The following is a 22,440-nucleotide window of genomic DNA, read 5'->3' as shown; positions in this document are numbered from 1 at the left end:
AGAAACGCCGTGCCGCGGAGCGAAGAGAGAATCCCGATGTCTATACAGGCTACAGAAAATCCACACTTCCATCTCTCGAATCATCTGAATAACTTATATTTTAAGACTAATAAGAAAGAATAATAGCGAATTCGATTGGTGAAGCACTAGGTGCGCATGCAGTACACATGATCGCGTTTTTATCATTGGCAAAATGAGTGGCAGGTCAATTCGCGGCACTAGTCGTGGACGAAGTGTTTTCATTGGGAATTTCAGTGCACATTAAAATCATGCGTCGTGTTTCATTGGAAAATGTAGTGTCGAGTTTTTTGCACTTTCGTGCACAAATTCGGCACGAGCTCGGAGAGATGGTGTCGGTTGAGTGCAAAACATGGCGGCGCAGAACAGAGATGTTTTGAATGAACAAACGTATGTGATAATTTCGGATTTCCTTTCATCTTCATCCAGCAGTGATGAAGATGAGTATTTTCTTCGAAATCCGAGGCGAATTGTTCCTAAAATGAAAAACTTTTTGCAAATAGTAATCAATATTCGATCACGACGTAAGTTTATTGTTATAATTTAGCTTGTGAAATAAAAGTAGAAAGTAATTTTATTTTTGTTGTAGTTCAAATCCCAGTTTCGAGGGCAACAGCATATGATATTATAAATAATTTCGAAAATTCGACGTTCTATTCTGGTGATACAAGCCACGGAGGTATTAAACGTCCTCTGCTGAATCACACGTTTTATCTTTTTTGTGGTAAGTTTTACATATACATGTATAGTTTTTAATTCATCCACCACTCATATTATATATATATATATATAATTATTAAAAAGATTTCAAAAAATATTACTTTGTATAGGTTTGCAGGAAATAAAGTGTGCTTAAGAGATGTTGCACAAAGATTTGGAGTATGCGCTACAACGATTTTTCGACAAAATAAAAAATGATGGATTTTCTATGCGATATAGCTGAAACGTCATCAAATTTTCTGACAAAGAAAATACTGCAAACGAATTCCTTCAAGTATGTATATTTAATTAATGTATTTTAATGAAGCTAAGCTAGCAGCCGATTCATAGCTGAATTATGAAAGCAGTAGTTTTTAATTATTATTTAATAAATGTCAATTTCTTGTTAATTAATTATTTAATGCTAAAAAATTTTTTCTATTATTCTTTAGTTCTAAACAGTGCTTATGCGAATTTGCTACTAGTTTCAGCTTTATTGTATTTTATGTATGTTTTTCTAATGAGTTATTTAATGTATATGTATATAAAATTGAAGATTGCAGGATTTCCGAAAGTTCTTGGCTGTATTGATGGGACTTTCATTAAAGTCCGAACGCCAGCCCACAAAATAAAATCGACATATGTAAATAGACATGACATCCCTTCGATAACATTGCAGGGCATATGTGATGCTCGAAAGAGATTTATAGATACATTTACAGGAATCCCGTCGAAAATTCACGATGCGCCGCGTACTCAAATTATCAGATATATGCGACGAGTTGCTAGGAATATGTGAAGGCGGAAAATATCACATCCTAGGCGATGGAGCGTATCCAATAAGAAAATGGCTTATTATACCATTTAAAGACTACGGAAATCTGTCTGCAAAGGATAAACAATTTAATAAAAATGCTGTCTGCGACTCGAGTATTGATCTAGAATGCGTTTGGGACTGTTGAAAGGTCGTTTTCGACAATTAATCGAAGTAGATCTACATACTGTTGAATAAAATATCAAAATTTATTACATCATGTTGCGTTTTGCATAACTTATGCATAGACAACAACGATAACTTTGATGTCGATATTGTTATAGAAAACAATGAAGATTATAATAATGAAGGCAAAGGTCAACAAGAAGCTCTATTACGAAGATTAGGGGAAGTAAAAAGAAACCAATTGATGAATGTACTTTTTCCATGAAATAAAAATCAATACAATATGAAATTATCAAACGTTTATTTGTCCTGTGGCAAATAAGTACATACTTTCCAATAAAAAACAAAACGTATAAAAACAAAGCATATTTTTTTTTATAACACGTACATATTGATTATTTTTTCAAAATTCATATATTATATCTCTTATTTATTTCATAAACATGTAATTTTTTAACATACACGCTTTTTCAAAAAGTTTGATTGTAAAATTAAATAACACTGTTTTAAAATTAAATAACACAATAAGTTTACTTTATACTGGTTCATACTTAATAGTCTGAGCAGTACTATAATCTTTCGTAAAGTGCGAAAATCAAAATATGCATACGCTAATATTAAAAACCAGTAATATTAAAAACAAAGACATACATTAGTAAACGTACAAAATTATAAGAGAAAAAAAAAATAATTAAAATTATATATCACATCCAACGTTTTAGTTAGGAACTTTCATATTAACATATGGTTCAGGCTGATTTTACATTAGTCTTTCTTTGGTTTTTTTTAATACTTGCTTGTTTCTGTATCACCTTACTTTAGTTCCCGCTACTTTTGTTTGGCGAACAACTCCCGTATTAAATTCAACTTTTCTTGGTGACGTCTTTCTTTTGCCCGCTTCTTTATTTTTCCAGTATTCCATCCTTTTATCAATATCACTTGGTTTCGATTTTTTTGTCTTCGGTGGTGAGCTATCAGTAGAATGTGTAGAGGCACTATCATTGCAGATTTCTTCCGACATTCTTGTATTCAATTTAGGATATTTAACGCTCCTTGCATTTCGCAACACCTCGGCTCAATACTATCGTCCGAATGAGCAATTTTACGCAATTCTTCTTCGAATGGTACATCCTCTCTAGAGCTGCCTGATTTAGAGTTGTTCTCAACTGCTTTTTTTTTTCCTTTTGAGAACGGTTTATACCGATTTTCAACTTGAAGAGGAGTTTTTAATACGTCCAACATCGTCAGCATATCTTTTGAAATTTGCGCCCACATCAATTTTTTAGTTTTGAATTTTTTCATGGGACCAATATCCGACATATATGTTTCATATTTATCGAGAAGAAACGGTGTTCCTGAATTGCTCCAGTAATCTGAAAATCACGTTGTTTAATGATTAATACAATAGTCTACATTATAGCACCAGTAAACCTATTAGTAGGTATTACAATAATGTAAAAATTTTGTGAAGTCAAAGATTTTAAAAAATCTTTTATATTTTATATTACATTTTCATATTATATTTATTTCATTTATATTATATTTATATATATTCTATTATACATATATATTGTATGTATTTTATTTGTTAATAATATATTTAGATTATATTTATTAACGTATCATTCTTCGTTTCGTATCGTATTAATTTTCTGCTCGAATATAACAAATACCATATTTTATAGTACATTATCATAGTGCTATGAATAGTCGTAAATGCTTTATTAAAACAGATTTACCGCTACTCTTCTTTCCTTTTTTATCGTACTCCTGCGATTGTGATTCATTCTGATCATACTCCTGTGATTCAAAGGATTCAAACATGAGTGCTTCATTTTCTTTATTATACTCCGATAGCTGATCTTCATTGCTGCGATTATCACCATGACTATTCGCGTGGAATATCAATTGTTCTCTGTAATACAAAATATATTGACATTTTACACTGCCATATACAGGGTGAGTAAGGATCCTCTGCAACAAACTTAGACAGATTGTTTGGAAAGTCATTCTGATTAAAAAATGTCATATGAACATAGATCCTATTCTTAATATTTACAGACCTCAAATGTTCGACAGAATTTGACAATCACTGCTACGATGGTGTAATAAAAGTAATCAGATTCAGAATAAACACTTTGAACAACTCCTGTAAACTGTCCGCAAGGATACTTGAAGAAATAAATGCATAATTCATTTCATAACTGTACATGTCACCTAAATTTTACAACTTCTGCAACTATGTAAATATTAAGAATAGGACCTGTGTTCATATAACATTTTTTACTTAGAATGACCTTCCAAACAAGTTGTCAAAGTTCGTTGCAGAGGTCCTCTGACTTACCCTTTATTTTTTTTTTTTTTTTTTCTGTTGTGTACATTTGAATTCTGTAGAACTTTGATTCTTTGAAGAAATAATGAAAAACAAGATTGCTTGGAATTAATATATGTATGTAAGAAACTGAAGAGTTCCTGTTTACCCTAAAGTAAACTTACTTATTTTTTTAAAGTAAACTTGTAAAATAAAATGGTAATTATATTTTATAAAATAAACTTTGCTCTTAACTTCTTAATGTGCTTTTTCGGAAGATTTTGATAGCTTGCAATTAATACATCTCAAAAAAATTTTACTTACTCATCTTCAATCACTCGAGATATTTCTTCAATTTTCTGATTTTCGCTTCCATGTAGAACACACAATCCATTTTTAATCACAAGTTTTATATATTGTATGCTGTAGGTATCGTCATCTGAAATTAATTGACACAAGAATCAATAATATTCAGTTAATATTCTTTTATGTATATATTTTTGAATATCAAATGAATTGTGTTTTACAAGCTTTACAAGGGGTTATATATGCATTCAAGTTTTTCGAGTAGACAATATCCAAAAACTATTATGTACATAAGTACATATGTCTTTGCCGACAATTTATTTATATTACGGAAATAACCTCAAAATCCAAAATCATGCAAGTCCTATATAATTCTATACTTACTCATTAATTTATTATATAACTCTGTTTCACTTGATAGAAGTTTTAACGAGAGCATGTCATTATTGACTTTGAAAGAAATGCTTAATTCTTCTGATTGTTCCATAGTGAAGTTTACCTTAATGCATATATTTTCTTTCAATCCGAGGCGAATCGGTTCTTATGCGCACTCATCAAGTCATGAGTGTTTCATTGGGCGTGCAAAAAAACTTGCACTGTCGGTAAACTCGGGTAGTGTCGCCTAAATTCCACGAGTTCCTAATGCGCACTCAGTGCATCCCAATGAAAAACGCTATGAGTGTGCACCGAGTGCACCCCCTTTCAACTTTTAGTATTCGGTTGTCTTGCATTCCAGTAGTTCAAAATCTACATGTTCGGTTGACAGTACAGAGAGAAGCCTGAGAACAGTAGTAGTAGTAGCAGAGAGGAACCTGAGAGCGGCCAACACGGCGTTTTCGGCGACACCGATTTTTCGCACTGGGAATGGGCGCTATCTGCATCCATTTTGAGAGGGGAACTACGATGCTACATCCACTTTTAGGTCTCGACGGTAAAACCTGTATCTGGTGGCTGTCCGTATTACATCCACTTTCAGGCGGTTTATGTCCGTGCTACAACTATAATAGCGTACTTGACAAGCACGGTCTCGCGCATTGTTATGCATTTGCACATGAATTAACATGTTAACATGCACAAAAAAAATAAGAATTGAGATTGTATATGATTAATATCATGAAGATTATATACGATTTATATCGATATATAAATATATGATAATAAGATAATATTTTGTGTGTACCCAAAATTATTTTTCCAAAATTTTTCCAAAATATTTCAGCGTTACGTTAGTATTTATTTATACTCCGGCAGGCGTTTTTAGCGCAGTTGTGTCCGTGTGCATGTGTTGCATTGAAAGTGTGCGTGACGTACGTGTGAATACACACACACACACACACGCGCGCGCGCGCACGCACACGCACGCACACACACATACACGTGTCAAACGCAACAGATAGAATCTCAGGGTATATGCTTAAACATTTTTAATTGCCGTACGTTTCTGTGTAAGAATGTAGTCGGCACACACATACAGAGAAACTGCTCCTGTCTATCCGTCTGAGGTCCCGCTCTCCGCTCGGCTTGTTTTGACGAGCCAAGCGAAAGAGAGAGAGAGAGGGAGAGGGAGAGGGAGAGCGAGAGGGAGAGGGAGAGCGAGAGGGAGAGGGAGAGCGAGAGGGAGAGGGAGAGCGAGAGGGAGAGGGAGAGGGAGAGGGAGAGGGAGAGGGAGAGGGAGAGGGAGAGGGAGAGGGAGAGAGAGAGAGAGAGAGAGAGAGAGAGAGAGAGAGAGAGAGAGAGAGAGAGAGAGAGAGAGAGAGAGAGAGAGAGAGAGAGAAAGAGAGAGAGAGAGAGGGAATGTGTTCGCTCCACCTCGCTCTGATTCGCAACGTTGCCGAGATTGTGCTTCCTGACACACGGCCGAGATTGACGTTTCACTCTCGGCGTGAATCCAACGAGATGATTAACAGCAATCGACTTCGACCAAACTCGTTGTGTCGATAGATTTGCATGACAAATTAGCATTGCACTTAAAGATACGGCGTAACATTGAAGCGTTTGGAAGAAAGTCGCGATTGAAAATCACGACTGCTACATCAACCAAATGAAGGAGCAAGTATCTCAAAGAGCGTATGGCTTGGTGTAAGTTCGCTAGACTCGCGGGCTTGAGGGCGGGCTTGAGGGCGGGCTTGAGGGCGGTGGTTCGTATCTCTTTGGCGCTCGGCGTTGTCACTTTTCGCCAATCTTTTTTTTTTCGTTTTTTAGGAAAATGCACGTGTTGCATACAACATACGTGTATCACAATAAATTGTTTTTCATTTTTTAAGAAAATGCACGTGTTGCATACAACACACGGGCATCGCAAGCATTGCACGTTTCGTCGATGACACTTCGTCTGAGACCCCGCCCTCCGCTCGACTTGTTTCGACGAGCCAAGCGAAAGAGAGACAGAGAGAGAGAGAGAGAGAGAGAGAGAGAGAGAGAGAGGGAATGTGTTCGCTCTATCTTGCTCTGTCTCGACACGCAGCCGAGGCTGATGTTTGTCTTTCGGCGTGGATTCGACGAGGGGACGACCAATAGCAATCGATTTCGACTCGGTGCGTCGATAGACTTGCATGAATTAACATTGCATGTACACTCAAACGCAAAAAACCCGGTACACTAAAAATTTGGGAAAAAATTACAAAATTTCAAATGATCATAATTTGGTAAATAATGAAGATACAAATATGCGCAGAAATGCAAAATGAAGCTTGAAACGTCCTCTTTAAGAATATCTGAATGGCAATTATGCTCGGCCATTTTTTTCAAAATGGCGGATGATAAAGTGAGAGGATGCAAAATTGATAATCAAAAAGTCCGTGTTTGCGATGGTGCATGGTGTGCATCAGTTATCGCAGCGTAATGGGACCAAATGCACATGAAAGTATAGTGTTATCTTTAAAATGCTACTTTACCGAGCTCGATGTGATCATTTTTCACTGAGTTGTTCCAAATTTTGCTAAAAATGCGGTTTTCTTGTTAAATTTGCATAATTCAGTGAATAAGTATCGCATCAAGCTCTATAACGAAGTATTTTAAAGAAAACATTCTATACTTTTAGGTACTTTTCGTCCCATTGAGCTGCGACACTTACTTTGCTCCATGCGCCGTCGCACGCTCGAACCTTTTTTTAGCAACTTTTCATGTTCTCCTTTTTATCACTCGCCATTTTGAAAAAATATCGTTGCGCACAATTTCGATAGATCTTTCGAAAAGTACAGTTTCAAAGCTTTCAAATCGTTTTTGAAATTTGCTGCTAGGATATTTAGGTGTCGAGATATTCAATTTCGTTGCCCCTCGCCGCGCGCGCTTGCCTACACCGCAACTGGCTGACTCCGCCTGTATCAAATGTCTACGTGCTTACTGCGGCCGCCCTCCGCTCTCTACGCGCTCGTTGGCTCACACGTTTTAATTAATAACTCGATAACTATTGCCAATTTGACATTATGGTACATGACTTTTCTTCTCGGCTACACCCAATCTATCTCCAACTTTCGTCATGATCAGCTATCAAACACCCTGTATATACGAGGGTGTCCGATAAGTACTTAGCCTACAAAAGAAAAACGAAAATTTTGGAAAAGTGGCGATTTATTTCTCAACATAGTCTCCTTTTAGCTCGATACACTTGACCCAGCGATGCTCCAACTTCTTTAACCCGTCTGAAAAATACGTTTTCTTGAGGTCTGCAAAGTAGACCTCCGTGGCGGCGATGACCTCCTCATTCGACTCAAATTTCTGCCCGGCGATTGACTTTTTAAAGTTTGGAAACAAAAAGAAGTCGCACGGGGCCAAATCTGGAAAATATGGTGGATGGGGCAGCAGTTCGTAGCCCAATTCGACCAATTTGACCGTGGCGAGGGCGGAGGTGTGAGCCGGTGCGTTGTCATGGTGGAAGAGCACTTTTTTCTTCGCCAAATGGGGCCGTTTTTTCTGCAATTCAGCGTCGAATCGGCCCAATAATTCGGCATAGTACAGCCTTGTGACCGTTTTGCCCTTCTCCAGGTAGTCGATGTAGATCACACCTTGTGAATCCCAGAAAACGGTGGCCACCTTTCCGGCCGATAGGGCAGTCTTCGCCTTCTTCGGAGCACGTTCGCTGGGTGAAGTCCACTGTTTCGACTGTTCCTTGGTCTCTGATGTGTACCAGTGGATCCATGTTTCGTCGACGGTCATGAAACGACGCAGAAACTTCTTCGGATTGCGCTTAAACAGCGTCAAGCACTGCTCTGAAGTGGTCTCACGGTTGCGCTTGTTGTCCGGAGTGAGCAAACGCGGCACCCATCGCGCCGACAGCTTTCTCATGCCCAAAATTTCATGCAGGATATGACCCACGCGGTCTTTTGAGATGCCTACTGTCTCAGCTATCTCGCGCACCTTCAATCGGCGGTCTGCCAATACGAGATCGTGGATTTTTGTCATGTTATCCTCCGTGGTAGCCGTTTTCGGGGCACCTGGGCGTGGCTCATCAAAAACCGACGTGCGACCACGTTGAAACTCGTTAAAGCAATTTTTGACGGTCGCCATCGAAGGAGAAGAGTCACCGTACACAGCATCCAAGCGCTCTTTGATTTCGCTGCGCGATTTCCCTTCCAAAAACAAGAATCGAATCACCGACCGATATTGCTCTTTTTCCATTTTTCTAAAATCCGCGGACACGCCCGCTTCCACACGCGGTCAAAACAAAACTACGAGTCCGATTCGGCTGATATTTTGACAGTAGCCGTCTACGAGAATGTACTACACGATAGTAAATTTCTCTTGCGATAGTGGCGCCATCGGGCGGTGAGGCTAAGTACTTATCGGATCTCCCTCGTATATGTATTAAACACATAAACATATATATTTTAAAGTGGTTATTAAACGAGGAAACAATTTTAATGATAATATGACGCACCAGCTGATTTCTTATACAGCGAAGGGCCTGAGCGCATCGCGATCGTCGCTCTAGCCGCTGAGCGCGGAGCGGTGCGAGGGGGACGGTAGGCGTCACCTATTGAATTTCGCCCGAAATGTGCAGATTGTGGCCAGCTCTGCTTTATATAATTATACTTATTTCTTTTAGCATAAATAAAAATGATCAATGCTAACATGATAAGTGTATATCGCAATTGCACGTGTACGTGTACACATACACACACACGTACATACACACGTATACCAATGATGTCAAAACCGAACAATTCGTGAAAATTTTTTATTGATCGCAATTGTACGCAAAGACGAAAGACAACGGGTCGTCGCGGGTATCTCGTCATATTAATTGTCTATGAGCTGATAAACAATTGATCTCCGGTATTTACAAGTTACGCTTGTCCGCAGTTTGTTCAGTTTTGACATCATTGGTATCAGTGATGCGAATTTGGTGACGGGCATGCACGAGGATTCTCCCCCCTCCTCCCCTTCATGCACGCACACAGCCAGCTCGGTCAATCCGTGTGAGCCACGCGATCGGCAATTGTCGACGCGCCGAGCGAGAGAGAGAGAGAGAGAGAGAGAGAGAGAGAGAGAGAGAGAGAGAGAGAGAGAGAGAGAGAGAGAGAGAGAGGCGAGAGAGAGAGAGAGAGAGAGGCGAGAGAGAGAGAGAGAGAGAGAGAGAGGCGAGAGAGAGAGAGAGAGGGGGGGGGGCGAGAGAGAGAGAGAGAGAGGAGAGAGAGAGAGAGAGAGAGAGAGAGAGAGAGAGAGAGAGAGAGAGAGAGAGAGAGAGAGGAGAGAGAGGAGAGAGGAGGGGGGGAGAGAGAGAGGGGGGGGGGGGAGAGAGAGAGAGAGAGGAGGAGAGAGAGAGAGAGAGAGAGAGAGAGAGAGAGAGAGAGGAGAGAGGAGAGGAGAGAGGAGAGAGAGAGAGAGAGAGAGAGAGGAGAGAGAGAGAGAGAGAGAGAGAGAGGAGAGAGAGAGAGAGAGAGAGGAGAGAGAGAGAGAGAGGAGAGAGAGAGAGAGAGAGAGAGAGAGAGAGAGAGAGAGAGAGAGAGAGAGAGAGAGAGAGAGAGAGAGAGAGAGAGAGAGAGAGAGAGAGAGAGAGAGAGAGAGAGAGAGAGAGAGAGAGAGAGAGAGAGAGAGAGAGAGAGAGAGAGAGAGAGAGATAGAGAGAATATCATTCCCTCCTTGTCGCTCTCGTCCTCGTTCAGCGAGCGAGCCTAATTCTTTCTTACCCATAATCTGAATCGCGGGCGCGACTGTCTCTCTCTCTCTCTCTCTCTCCTTTCCTCTCTATGACAATACTGAAAGTTTTGTCTACTCGGCGCACTGAAATTATTACAAATAATATTTTATTATTAATAATATTATTATTTGTAACATATGTTATTTGTAATATTATTATTTGTAATTTTATTTGTAATTGTATAATAATGTTACAAATAATACAAATTTTTATAAATTTTATTATTTGTAAAGATTTATATCATTTTTAATATTATTTGTAATAGTATTAATAACATTCGGCGTCAAGAAAATGAAATATATTTTATTAATTATTTTGCGGAGTCGGGCAGGTTCACAGGTTTGATTATTGAATTGTTTAATAATATTTTAAGAATAATTTTAAGTTATACAAGGATGTAGTATGAAATATAAAAGAATATTGTAACAGAATCAAGAAGTACGAAATGAAACCTCTTTGCTTTTATTACAATATCTTGTAAGTTAATAAATATTTTTCATACAGTATTAAATAATCTCCAAAAACAATTACATCCGTGAAATTTTCTATCTGCGTGAAAAAAATTCATAAAATATATTTGTTTCGTCGCTCTGAATGAGAAAACTCTCAGAACAATGTCATAGTTGTTCAGTGCACTACTCAATAAAAATATAATAATACTATGTTTGTATGTGTGAAGAATATTTGTTAACTTACATAGGATATTGTAAAGCAAGGAGGTTTTATTTCGTACTTCTAAGGCCAAGACTTATTAACGGCTAAAGACATATTCAAATCGATCTTGCCTTAATTGACCGGATCAGTGATCGGTCTTGCCTTAACTTCCAAGCCTCATAACTCGGAAAGTACTCAATGAAATGTAACTTTGTTAGAGTGTTTTGGAAAGCTCTCGAGATAAGCTACAAGAATATGTAATAAAAAATTGTAGTTTCTATTTAAAAAAACATTAATGACCTTGGCCTGATTTTGACAAGGTCACTCAAGGTCAAGTCCACATTTCCGTCATGTGTCGTCCTTCAAGCCATGCAACTTTCGTTCGAAAAATTTTTTAATAAAATAACAAATTTTTACAAATAAAATTTATCATTATTTATTAGAACACTGAGTTATATGGTTATTTTACTTTTTATTGTAACAAATTAATTATTATAACAATGCAATAAAAAATATTTAATACAAAAATTCTTGGTGCGGCTGCACCAAAAACTATATCGAACTAAAACTTGATTAATACATACATGACAGCATTTTTATTATAATAAAATGTTCTTGTAAATTCTCTTTATACATATACGATATAATGTTTTATTTAAATTTATATAGTATTACAATAAATAAATTATAAACCTTCACTATAGAATATATTATAATTGACTTAATGTCTCGAAGCTACTGAATATGAATTTCTGCTCAAATCTCTTCCTTTCTGTAGGAGGTTTTTGGCTGTTTCGGTTACTTTCCTCTATATTTATATTGATGAGTCGAAGCACTTGTTTCTACGAGATGTTTAAAATTCGGTTGACTTTACGAGTGTTCAATCGTGATTTTCTGCTGGCTTTGAAACAACAGAAGCGCGACGCTCAACGTTCTCTCCCCTCGGAGAGGTATTCTGACACGAGCGGCGTGGCAATCTATCGGCGACAGTCATCAGTACTCGCGGCGAGCTTTACGACTGCACTTCGTAATCCGTAATTCTAACGATTCTCGTTCCTGTGCGGATTTTCAGTATATACTGAGTCAGTATATGATAAGTCAATTAGACATTCCATGTTAATGTAAGTTGCATATTAAATAATAATCATTCATTTTAATCTCTTCTCTGCTTCTCTGCTTCATTTTAATCTCTTCTCTGCTTCGCATTTATTTTCGAGCTTTTTGCATTATGTTTCAAATCAGCATGTTAATCTTTGACTTGTGAAAGGAATTGTTCAATTAACAATTGAAACTTAGAGAATGTAATGAAAGGCCACATATCATTGATAATTGATATGAGCAATTTCAATCGGTTCAATCGAAGAGCGTTCCATTGTGTAGGTAAGTTACAATTGGTTATATAGATAATATTTATAATCGTAACATCGTGAAAGATGTCAATGATTGAAAAACGCTAAGATTTAGTTTCATAATTATTTTAACCGGAGTTTAAGACTTATTGAGATAAACTTGCATAGTCGTATTGTTCATATGCATAACTGAAGTAGAACAAACAATTATATAAAAGTGAAGATGATGTCAAAATTAAGTCAAAATAATTTTGACGTTATCTTGACCTTTGATGATTATTTGTTCTACAGAAGGAAACAGATTAATTAAATGTAAAATATGTCTAATATAAAAGGCACGCTTGTATGGAACATTCGCTTAAACGTAAGTCTTACTTAGGTCCAGTTTCACGACTTATATTATATTAACCGGAATATATTATACGACATATATTATATTAACCGGAATATATTATACGATTTATATTATTTTAACCGGAATATAATTCGTTAATATTAGAAGTACCGAGCGGTTATTTCTGATCGTTTCTATTTTTTAGATTAATATCCTGTGATGCGATTATGTAATTTTGTTTAGATAGGCTTTTAAAGAGTTGTCTTATTCAACCCGACAAAAAATACGTATATTTCGTTAATTTTTTTGCGGAAGCGAAAAATATCACATGATTAAAAGATTACGGGTTTTGAGAGTTTGCTTAATGATGTTTGAAGAATATATATACATTTTTCTACAAGTATGTAAGGTTAAAAATATATAAAATATTGCAGTAAAAGCAAAGAGGTTGCAAATAGACGATTCCAAGGAATTTCTAAATGTGTGTGATTTAATTTTTCACAATTATTTAAAGTAGCTTTTTATTTTCTATAAGTATAGCTATCGTCTAAACTACAATCGGAACACAAATAATAAAATGGTAGCATTTAGAACAAAAAACGTCTATTTCTGGCCTCTCGGTAAAGTTTAATAAAAAATATTAATTATTAATGAATTTGGTTAATTGTAGTTAAAACGGTAAAGAGAAGTCTATTTTATAATGCTGCCAAGTTGCAAGTCGATGGGTCAAATAATTATTGAGATATCGTGCGCACTGTGGAACCTCCTTGCTTTCACTGCAATATTTTTCATATTTTTAATCTTATATGTAGAAATTTATATACGTTCTTTACAAACATCACATTAAACAAACCCTTAAAACAAAAATCCTATAATCTTAAAGAAACAGGATATTAATCTAAAAAATAGAAACGATCAGAAATAACCGCTCGATACTTCTAATATTAACGAATTATATTCCGGTTAAAATAATATAAATCGTATAATATATTCCGGTTAATATAATATATGTCGTATAATATATTCCGGTTAATATAATATAAGTCGTGAAACTGGACCTAAGTAAGACTTACGTTTAAGCGAATGTTCTCTTTACTGAAAACATTAATAATAATAATAATGATAATTATATTTCTATTTATCTTTTTTTTTATACTATCTAACTATCTATCTATCTATTTCTCTATATATATCTATCCATCTATCTATTTATCTATCTATCTATCTGTCTATCTATTTATCCGTCTATATCTATCTCTATATCTGTCTATCTATCTATTTATCCATCTATCTTTTTTCTTCCTATGTATCATTGCAACCTATCCTGTTCTATCCATATTTCTTGCAAATGCAAACAATTAATATTACATTAATTTTTATATTAAAAAATATTTTTTATACTGTAACATGCTGAATTAATAATTAATAAAATTCAACAGGTTATATTATAAAAACAAACACTTACGTAAAAAAATTATTATATTATTATAGAAAAATTTGCATTTATTTTTTGACGGAGATCACCATTTTCTCGCGGTTTCCGTTGAGCAACAATATGCACGTTATCTATTCGTAAAATTAAATAATAAAGTCGTAATTGAAATATGATAATAAAACTAATTTCTTTTTTTAATAGACTAAATTTATTTTTGCTACGAAAAGAAAAATGTAGCAATGGAATATCTTTTACAAAACAAATAACATTTAATTTTTAATTTAAATTTATTAGCATAAATAAATTATTCTGTCATATACTTTAATAACAAATCATTTTTAAAAGATGTATATATTGGCTAAGAGTGGATTTCTATTAACTTTTCGTCTCTCATTATAATTCTCTCTTCTTTATTTGTGCATTAATACTAAATATTCTTTATATACATATACACTATATATGTGTCATTTATTTATATACAGGGTGCACGATTTATCTGAAGACATTGAAATATCTCGAGAACTATGCATTGGATAAAAAAAAGTGATTAATAAAAGTTGTTAGTCTCGAAGGGGGACATCCAATGATATCAAACTCGACCTCCCATCCCACCCCCTGAGGGTGGGGGTTGGGGGCAACTTTGAAATCTTAAATGGAAACCCCCATTTTTTATTGCAGATACGGATTCTACCCCACAAAATACGTAAATTTTGTCCGAAACTTTTTTTTTGATTCGTGATAGATGGCGTTGTAATCGCAAAAAATTATATTTTCCGCAATTCTCCAGAAATGATCATTGGATTGAGAAATAAAAAATACCTGTTCAATATTTTTAAAGAATATAATAAAAGTTATTCCCCCCCATCTTCTCGGGGTAGGGTGGGTGATAACGTTCAAATCTCAAATGGAGACCCACATTTTTCATTGCAGAATTAGATTGTACGTGAAATTTTTGTTGAAACAATTTTTTTCATTCGTGATAGATAGCATTGCACTGCCTTTTATAATAAGCCGTAGTTCGCCATACACCCACAGGCGCGTCGAGCAGTTCCCTCTTCGATTCGGGTTCCCATTTGAGATTTGAACGTTACCACCCACCCTACCCCGAGAGGATGGGGGGGGGATAATTTTTATTATGTTCTTTAAAAATATTGAACAGGTATTTTTTATTTCTCAATCCAATGATCATTTCTGGAGAATTGCGGAAAATATAATTTTTTGCGATTACAGCGCCATCTATCACGAATAAAAAAAAAGTTTCAGACAAAATGTACGTATTTTGTGGCGTAGAATCCGTATCTGCAATAAAAAATGGGGGTTTCCATTTAAGATTTCAAAGTTGCCTCCAACCCTCACCCCCAGGGAGTGGGATGGGAGGTCGAGTTTGGTATCATTGGATGTCCCCCTTCGAGACTAACAACTTTTATTAACCACTTTTTTTATCCAATGCATAGTTCTCGAGATATTTCAATGTCTTCAGATAAATCGTGCACCCTGTATATATTGTCATGTAATTAATATATTTAATCAAGCCGTAAGAACACGAGAAGAGAGAAAGAGCGGGCAAGTGCGCGAGAGAGAGAAAGAACGAGCGAGAGAGAAAAAGAGCGAGGTATAGGAGTAGCGAGAAAAATCTCGCGGCTCACGCAGTCAATAAGCTAGACGAGCGAGAAAGAAACAGATAATATGTCGACGCTCGTCTAGTCTCCCATGTGCTACCTCGCGTGCGTGAAAAATAATTCCTCGCTTCGCACGTTCCCTTGACACGGGACGCTACCGCGTCTTTTGATGTCTCTGGAGCGTGAAAGATGAAAGAAAAGCGGAGAGATGTTCGCTTAGCGATGAGATCGCCGCTACCTCGCCTCGTGTTTACTGCCGCGCGCCGCTCAGTAGTGAGACAAAGACGGAACGATTGTCAGTCGTCTGTCTTTTTCTAATCTACTATCCATTGCATGGAAGTAGTACGGACGCGAACCTAGGCGCATTTTACTTTTACCACCGCGAAAGTGCGCCTAGCGGACGTAGTTTAGGCGCATTTTGTCAGATGGCGTATTTAAAATGCGCCTAGCCGTATCCCCCGAAATACGGCCGGTGGCCGCTCTCATTCTTCTCTCTGATATGATTGTGTATGATTAATCATACACAATCTCAATTCTTATTTTTTTTGCGCATGTTAACATGTTAATTCATGTTACAAACGGATAACAATGCGCGAGACCGTGCTTATCAAGTACGCTATTATGGTTGTAGCACGGATATAAAATCCGCCTGAAAATAGATGTAGCACGGACAGCCACCAGATGCAGGTTTTACTGCCGAGACCTAAAAGTGGATGTAGCACCGTAGTTCATCTCTCAAAATGGATGCAGATGGCGTCCACTGCTAGTGCGAAAAATCGGTGTCGCTGAAAACGCCGTGTTGGCTAAAGTCCCTAGATTTATAAAGTACCGCAAACCATAAGACTCAATGTATAAGAATTTGGAGCCAAAATGGCGTTAAAAAGTGTACATAGTGCAACTTTCATAACGTATCTACACATTAAGTGCAATTTATCTAACGTGAGTTGTGTTTGACACAAGAAATGCTTGTTGAAGAGGAACATTGAAAAACATGCCAGGGTGTTGCGTGGATGGATGTACAAATCATAGTGAAAAAGGTTTTCGCTTATTTCGTTTACCGACAGGTACTAGGAATAACGATAGACGCAATGAATGGTTGCGATTAATTGGCAAAGACACATTGCCAGCAAGAGCTGTAATTTGTGAGGTATAGTTAATGAGTTATAATCGTGTGTAATACATCATATATTAGAATAATAATAATAATAATTAATAATAATAATAATAATAATTGTTTTTAAACTATTAAAAACATTTGTAATAGCACATATCTATTTTTCGCTCAAAAAGGACAATTTGACCGTTCAGCACCAAATTGTATATAATAGTAGAAGCGTTGCGATGAAATCTTATATTAACAAGACCAAAAAATATCAATAAAAACATTATTTAATATCACGAACAATTTTCCTATTTTATTTACAAAATACCACATCTGTGCGTTTTGAATGTACCGCGTTATTGGAGCCAAAATGGCGGAGGATTGCGGTACTTTATAAATCTAGGGACTTTACGTGTTGGCCGCTTTCAGGTTCTTCTCTGTACGCTATTATGGTTGTAGCACGGACATAAACCGTCTGAAAGTGGATGTAACACGGACTGCCACCACACAGGTTTTACCGCCGAAACCTGAAAATAGATGTAGCATTTCTATAGTTAGATAGTCCTTTTCTCAAAACGGATGCAGATGGCGCCCTTTCCCAGTGCGGAAGTCGGTATCGCCGAAAACGCCGTGTTGGCCGCTCTCGCGTTTATCTTCATAGATATAGTATACCTAGACTGCGCATTCTCCCAAATTTCAAGGGTGGGGGTATAGCTAGAAGTAGAAAGGGATGCACTCTGTTTTTACTGTGCGTTCTCTCTCGCACACTCATGAAGGGGAATAGCGGAGGGGCAGTTGCTAATACTTTTCTACGTGAGCTGTACTTCCATTCCTCGAATACGTAGTCTAGGTATACTACGTATATCTATGTATACATTTAGATATATTCGTATATCTATGTTCATATTTGCTATTAGCAGAAAATACAGAAAAATATAGAAAAACAACGAATAACGCATTAAGACAAAAAATGATGTAGATGTGAATGAGGATGATGCGGATGTGGATGTAGGTGCGGACGTGGATATAAATGTGGATGCGAATACAGAGGAACGCAGGAAAGCACAACAAAACGCAGAAAAACCCTGAAAAACGAAAAAAATCACAAAAAACAATGAGAATCGTAAAAAGACGAAAAAAACGGTGTGGATGTGGATGTGAATGTAGATGTGAATACACAAGAACGCAGAAAAGCCCAATAAAATGCAGAAATACGCTGAAAAACGCAGAAAAATACAGAAAAACAATGAGTACGGCATAAAAAACGAAAAAAACGATGTGCATGTGGATGTGGATATGGATAATGGGGTCCGATAGAGAATCGTTTGTACCCGTTTGTATCTCTTCGCATTTCGTTTGTATGTAAACCGGCTCGTAAATACAGCATTTTTCCGTTATTTTCATATAACGCTATAATGATACTTCCGCTGTTTTTCAAGATATCTCAAAACGGACAAAGGGATCCGATAGAAAATCGTACCGAAAGTTGTACCTGTTTGTACCACTTTGCATTTCATTTGTACCTCAACCGGTTCGGAAATACAGCATTTTTCAGTTTCTTTTGTAACGCCGGTGCCTCCCGGGTTCGGTTTTCTTCCTCGATCCGATCCTGCGTTGCGATCGTCGTTAGCGAATCGTGCGTAGAAATTTTATTAGGAGAAGGTGATCTGCGGTAAATAATTGAAGTCGGTCGGTGTTTAGTAGACAGTGACGCTTTATTCTATTACTTCAGCACGCAATGACCGCGTGTTATCGCGTGAGGTTCCCACTGTTTGGGTGCCGTCTCGACGCGCGGCTTTGTTTCTACGCTTATGCTCGCCGTCTCGGGGATCGGCCGTGTTTACGTGACGGTGGTTTCTGTCTAATGCATGATTCTCGACTTGTCTAGAGCGTATCAGCAGTAATTATTTTAATACATAGAGTTTACAAGGAAAAAAAAGATTCGCTGTCGGAGGGTCCGGGCGTCGGCAGAACGAGAGATTCCGTGCGGGCGTCGTCGCAGCCTTTAGTCGGCGTTTAAAGGCCGAGTCCTCGTCTCGTCTAACTGTCGGCGTATAGAAGAAAGTGCGCAAAAACGCGTCGCGTCGAGCCGCGTTAGCGCGTTGTGGGGCGCGCACAATAGTTATGTCGTGCGTTGGGCGTAAGGCTCATGCTTGGTTTTCGGCACGCCGTAATTATTCGCTTTGTTTCTTCGCGTTATTGACGACAGGAGAGATTCGCGATGCCTATCGGGCTTGCTCCCCTATTCTATTCGTCGCGGTCGTTGATCGATTTTTGGGTCGGCGCGATGCGCTTTTCCCGATGGGGTTACTCCGGGCCGGCGGCCGTGCCAGACAGTCGGTAGGTGTGGGCGACGACTCTTTCTGCCCTTGTATCCTTACGTGCTCTGAGTCCTATAGGAAGTAGAGAGGAAGAAACAAAAAGAAAGATATTTTTGAGAGCGTTCCGGAGAACACACCGGAGTAACGGCAAACTCGCCGTTCGATCTCTGAATCACGAAGACGGCACAAAACAAGATCGTTCCGGTGAACACACCGGAGCGACGGCAAACTCGCCGTCCGATCTTTATATCGCAAAGACGGCACAAAATAAGATCGTTCCGGCGAACACACCGGAGCGACGGCAAACTCGCCGTCCGATCTTTATATCGCGAAGACGGCACCAAAATATCGCAAAGACGGCACAAAATAAGATCGTTCCGGAGAACACACCGGAGTAACGGCAAACTCGCCGTTTGATCTTTATATCGCAAAGACGGCACAAAACAAGATCGTTCCGGTGAACACACCGGAGCGACGGCAAACTCGCCGTCCGATCTTTATATCGCAAAGACGGCACAAAGCAAGATCTTTCCGGTGAACACACCGGAGCGACGGCAAACTCGCCGTTCGATCTTTATATCGCGAAGACGGCACAAAATATCGCAAAGACGGCACAAAATAAGATCGTTCCGGCGAACACACCGGAGCGACGGCAAACTTGCCGTTCGGTCTTTATATCGCAAAGACGGCACAAAACAAGATCGTTCCGGCGAACACACCGGAGCGATGGCAAACTTGCCGTTCGATCTTTATATCGCAAAGACGGCACAAAACAAGATCGTTCCGGTGAACACACCGGAGCGACGGCAAACTCGCCGTCCGATCTTTATATCGCAAAGACGGCACAAAATAAGATCGTTCCGGCGAACACACCGGAGCGACGGCAAACTTGCCGTTCGATCTTTATATCGCAAAGACGGCACAAAATAAGATCGTTCCGGTGAACACACCGGAGCAACGGCAAACTCGCCGTTCGATCTTTATATCTCGCAAAGACGGTACACGATAAGATCGTTCCGGCGAACACACCGGAGCGACGGCAAACTCGCCGTCCGATCTTTATATCGCAAAGCACGGAAGCAATCGCGGACGCCGACGGCGGCGGCCTGGTAGATTACTTACTCGGAACTTTCGATCTTCTGGAGGCACTCTGCAGATTCGTTGACGAGCTTTCCTAGACGGTGGATCGCTTCAGACTCTCCGAAGACTCTCCCAAGACTGCTTGAAGCCTGTCCAAAACTCGACTCCCCAAAGACAAGAACTGTCGGGTATATATATCCGTCATTTTCTGTCTTCGGTTTCTTTCGTTGATTAATCCGAATTTGATCGAGAGTAATCGTGAGTATGCGACGTCCGCCGAGGATTGTTTTGGCGGCGCCGCGAGTTCGGCTCGGTGGCCGATCTTTCCCGAGCGTTGCTGCCGGATTTTCGGCCAGCCTCGGGTGAGCGCGTTGACAGGCGCGGTGACAGCGCGGATCGGGGGGCGTGCGCTCAGCTGACTGCCGCGTGATGTTCAGCGGCAGTCAGCGTAACGACACATTTGCCGGTATGTGTCGTTACACTTTCATATAATGCTAAAATGGTATTGGGTGAGTGCAAAAGTTCGTGCGGAGTTTCAATAGATGGAGTTATAAGCGTCGTAAAGTGTTGTCATTAATACTTCCATCTACATATTATATAACGTTGGAAAGGTGACGTCTTCAGCTGTTATTAAAAAAAAAATCATTTGTTTTCATACAAACTGCTTCGAGAAATATCACTTTAAAAATGAGTATCGATAAGGTGCATTTACGGCATGTTATGCTTTACGAGTTTCGGAAGGGAATAAACGTTGCCGCAGCCGTAAAAAAACATTCAGGATGTTTATCAGGATGAAGCACCAGCTAAACGAACTGTGGAAAAATGGTTTGCTAAATTTCGGCGCGGAGAATTTAACCTTGAAGACGAGCCACGCTCTGGTCGACCGTCTGACATTGATGACGATGTTTTGCGTACTTTAGTGCTCAATAATCCGCGAATTTCAACAGAAGAAGTTACTACAGCACTAAACGTTGACCGATCAACCGCTTTTCGGCGTTTAAAAAAGATGGGATTCGATTTGAAGCTCGATATATGGGTGCCCCATTTGCTGACCGAGAAGAACAAAATCAAGCGAATTTCTGCAGCCGTTTCTTTACTCGGGCGGCTCAATAACGAGTCGTTTTTGGATCGACTAGTGACGGGCGATGAGAAATGGGTCCTCTACAACAATGTTCAGCGCAAACGGACATGGAAACAATCAGGTGAGCATGGTGACGCAATGCCAAAGGCCAGTTTGTACCCGATGAAGGTGATGCTCTCTGTTTGGTGGGATTGCAAGGGCATAATCTATTTCGAGCTTCTCCCCGCTGGCGAAACGATTGATTCGGACAAGTACTGTCGCCAATTAACCAATCTGAATCGAGAAATAAAAGAGAAACGTCCGATTTTGTCAAATCGCAAGGGAGTCGTCTTTCATCACGACAACGCCAGACCACACGTTTCGAAAAAGACGCTGCGCAAACTGAAGAGCCTGAAATGGGATGTCTTAACGCATCCACCGTATTCTCCTGATATCGCACCATCTGACTATCACTTGTTCCGGTCATTGCAAAATTATTTAAATGGAAAAACTTTGACTCTTTGGAGGCCTTAAAAAACGGCGTCTCTTCGTTCTTCGAATCTAAACCGCGCAGTCTTTATGATCGAGGCATCCGTATGCTGCCAGAACGTTGGGAAAAGATTATAGAAAACGATGGAGAATATATCATTGATTGAATAAAGATTTTTGTTTGCCTAATCACTGTGTGACTTTTACTCACAAACTCCGCACGAACTTTTGCACTCACCCAATACTTCTGCTACTTTTTAAGATATCTTCAAACGGAACACTGGGTTCGATGAAGAATCGTTTGTACCCGTTTGTACCACATTGCATTTCGTTTGTATCTAAACCGGTTCGGAAGTATAGCATTTTCCGTTTCTGTCATATAATGCTAAAATGGTACTTCCGCTGCTGTTTAAGATATCTTAAAACAGATAACGGGGTTTGATAGAGAATCCTTTGTGCCCGTTTGTATCACTTTGCATTTCGTTTGTATCTTAATCGGTTCGGAAATACAACATTTTTCCATTTCTTTCATATAAAGCTAAAATGGTATTTCCGCTACTTTTTAAGATATCTTAAAACGGACA

The 22,440-nt window shown here is 38.6% G+C and overlaps 1 protein-coding gene and 1 long non-coding RNA gene across 2 annotated transcripts; one reads left to right on the top strand and one right to left on the bottom strand.

The window, feature by feature from the left end:
- Window positions 1-703: 703 nt before the first annotated feature.
- On the top strand, window positions 704-1,463 carry LOC112590665 (uncharacterized). The gene is made up of 3 exons (XR_003114388.1): window positions 704-742; window positions 849-1,012; window positions 1,274-1,463. It is a non-coding gene; the product is annotated as an uncharacterized LOC112590665 (long non-coding RNA).
- Window positions 1,464-2,463: 1,000 nt separating this feature from the next.
- LOC105188225 (uncharacterized) lies at window positions 2,464-5,069 on the bottom strand. The gene is made up of 4 exons (XM_025307907.1): window positions 4,659-5,069; window positions 4,293-4,407; window positions 3,397-3,572; window positions 2,464-3,030 (listed from the first exon to the last, which is right to left on the bottom strand). The coding sequence occupies exons 1-4, from the start codon at window positions 4,759-4,761 to the stop codon at window positions 2,687-2,689; spliced, it is 738 nt and encodes a 245-aa protein (XP_025163692.1). The 5' UTR covers window positions 4,762-5,069; the 3' UTR covers window positions 2,464-2,686.
- Window positions 5,070-22,440: the final 17,371 nt, after the last annotated feature.

Source organism: Harpegnathos saltator, unplaced genomic scaffold, assembly GCF_003227715.2.
Source record: "Harpegnathos saltator strain DR-91 unplaced genomic scaffold, Hsal_v8.6 scaffold130, whole genome shotgun sequence".
NCBI classification, from domain to species: domain Eukaryota; kingdom Metazoa; phylum Arthropoda; class Insecta; order Hymenoptera; family Formicidae; genus Harpegnathos; species Harpegnathos saltator.
The sequence above is the reverse complement of the archived record's forward strand: the minus strand, read 5'-3'. Positions and strand labels throughout refer to the sequence as shown.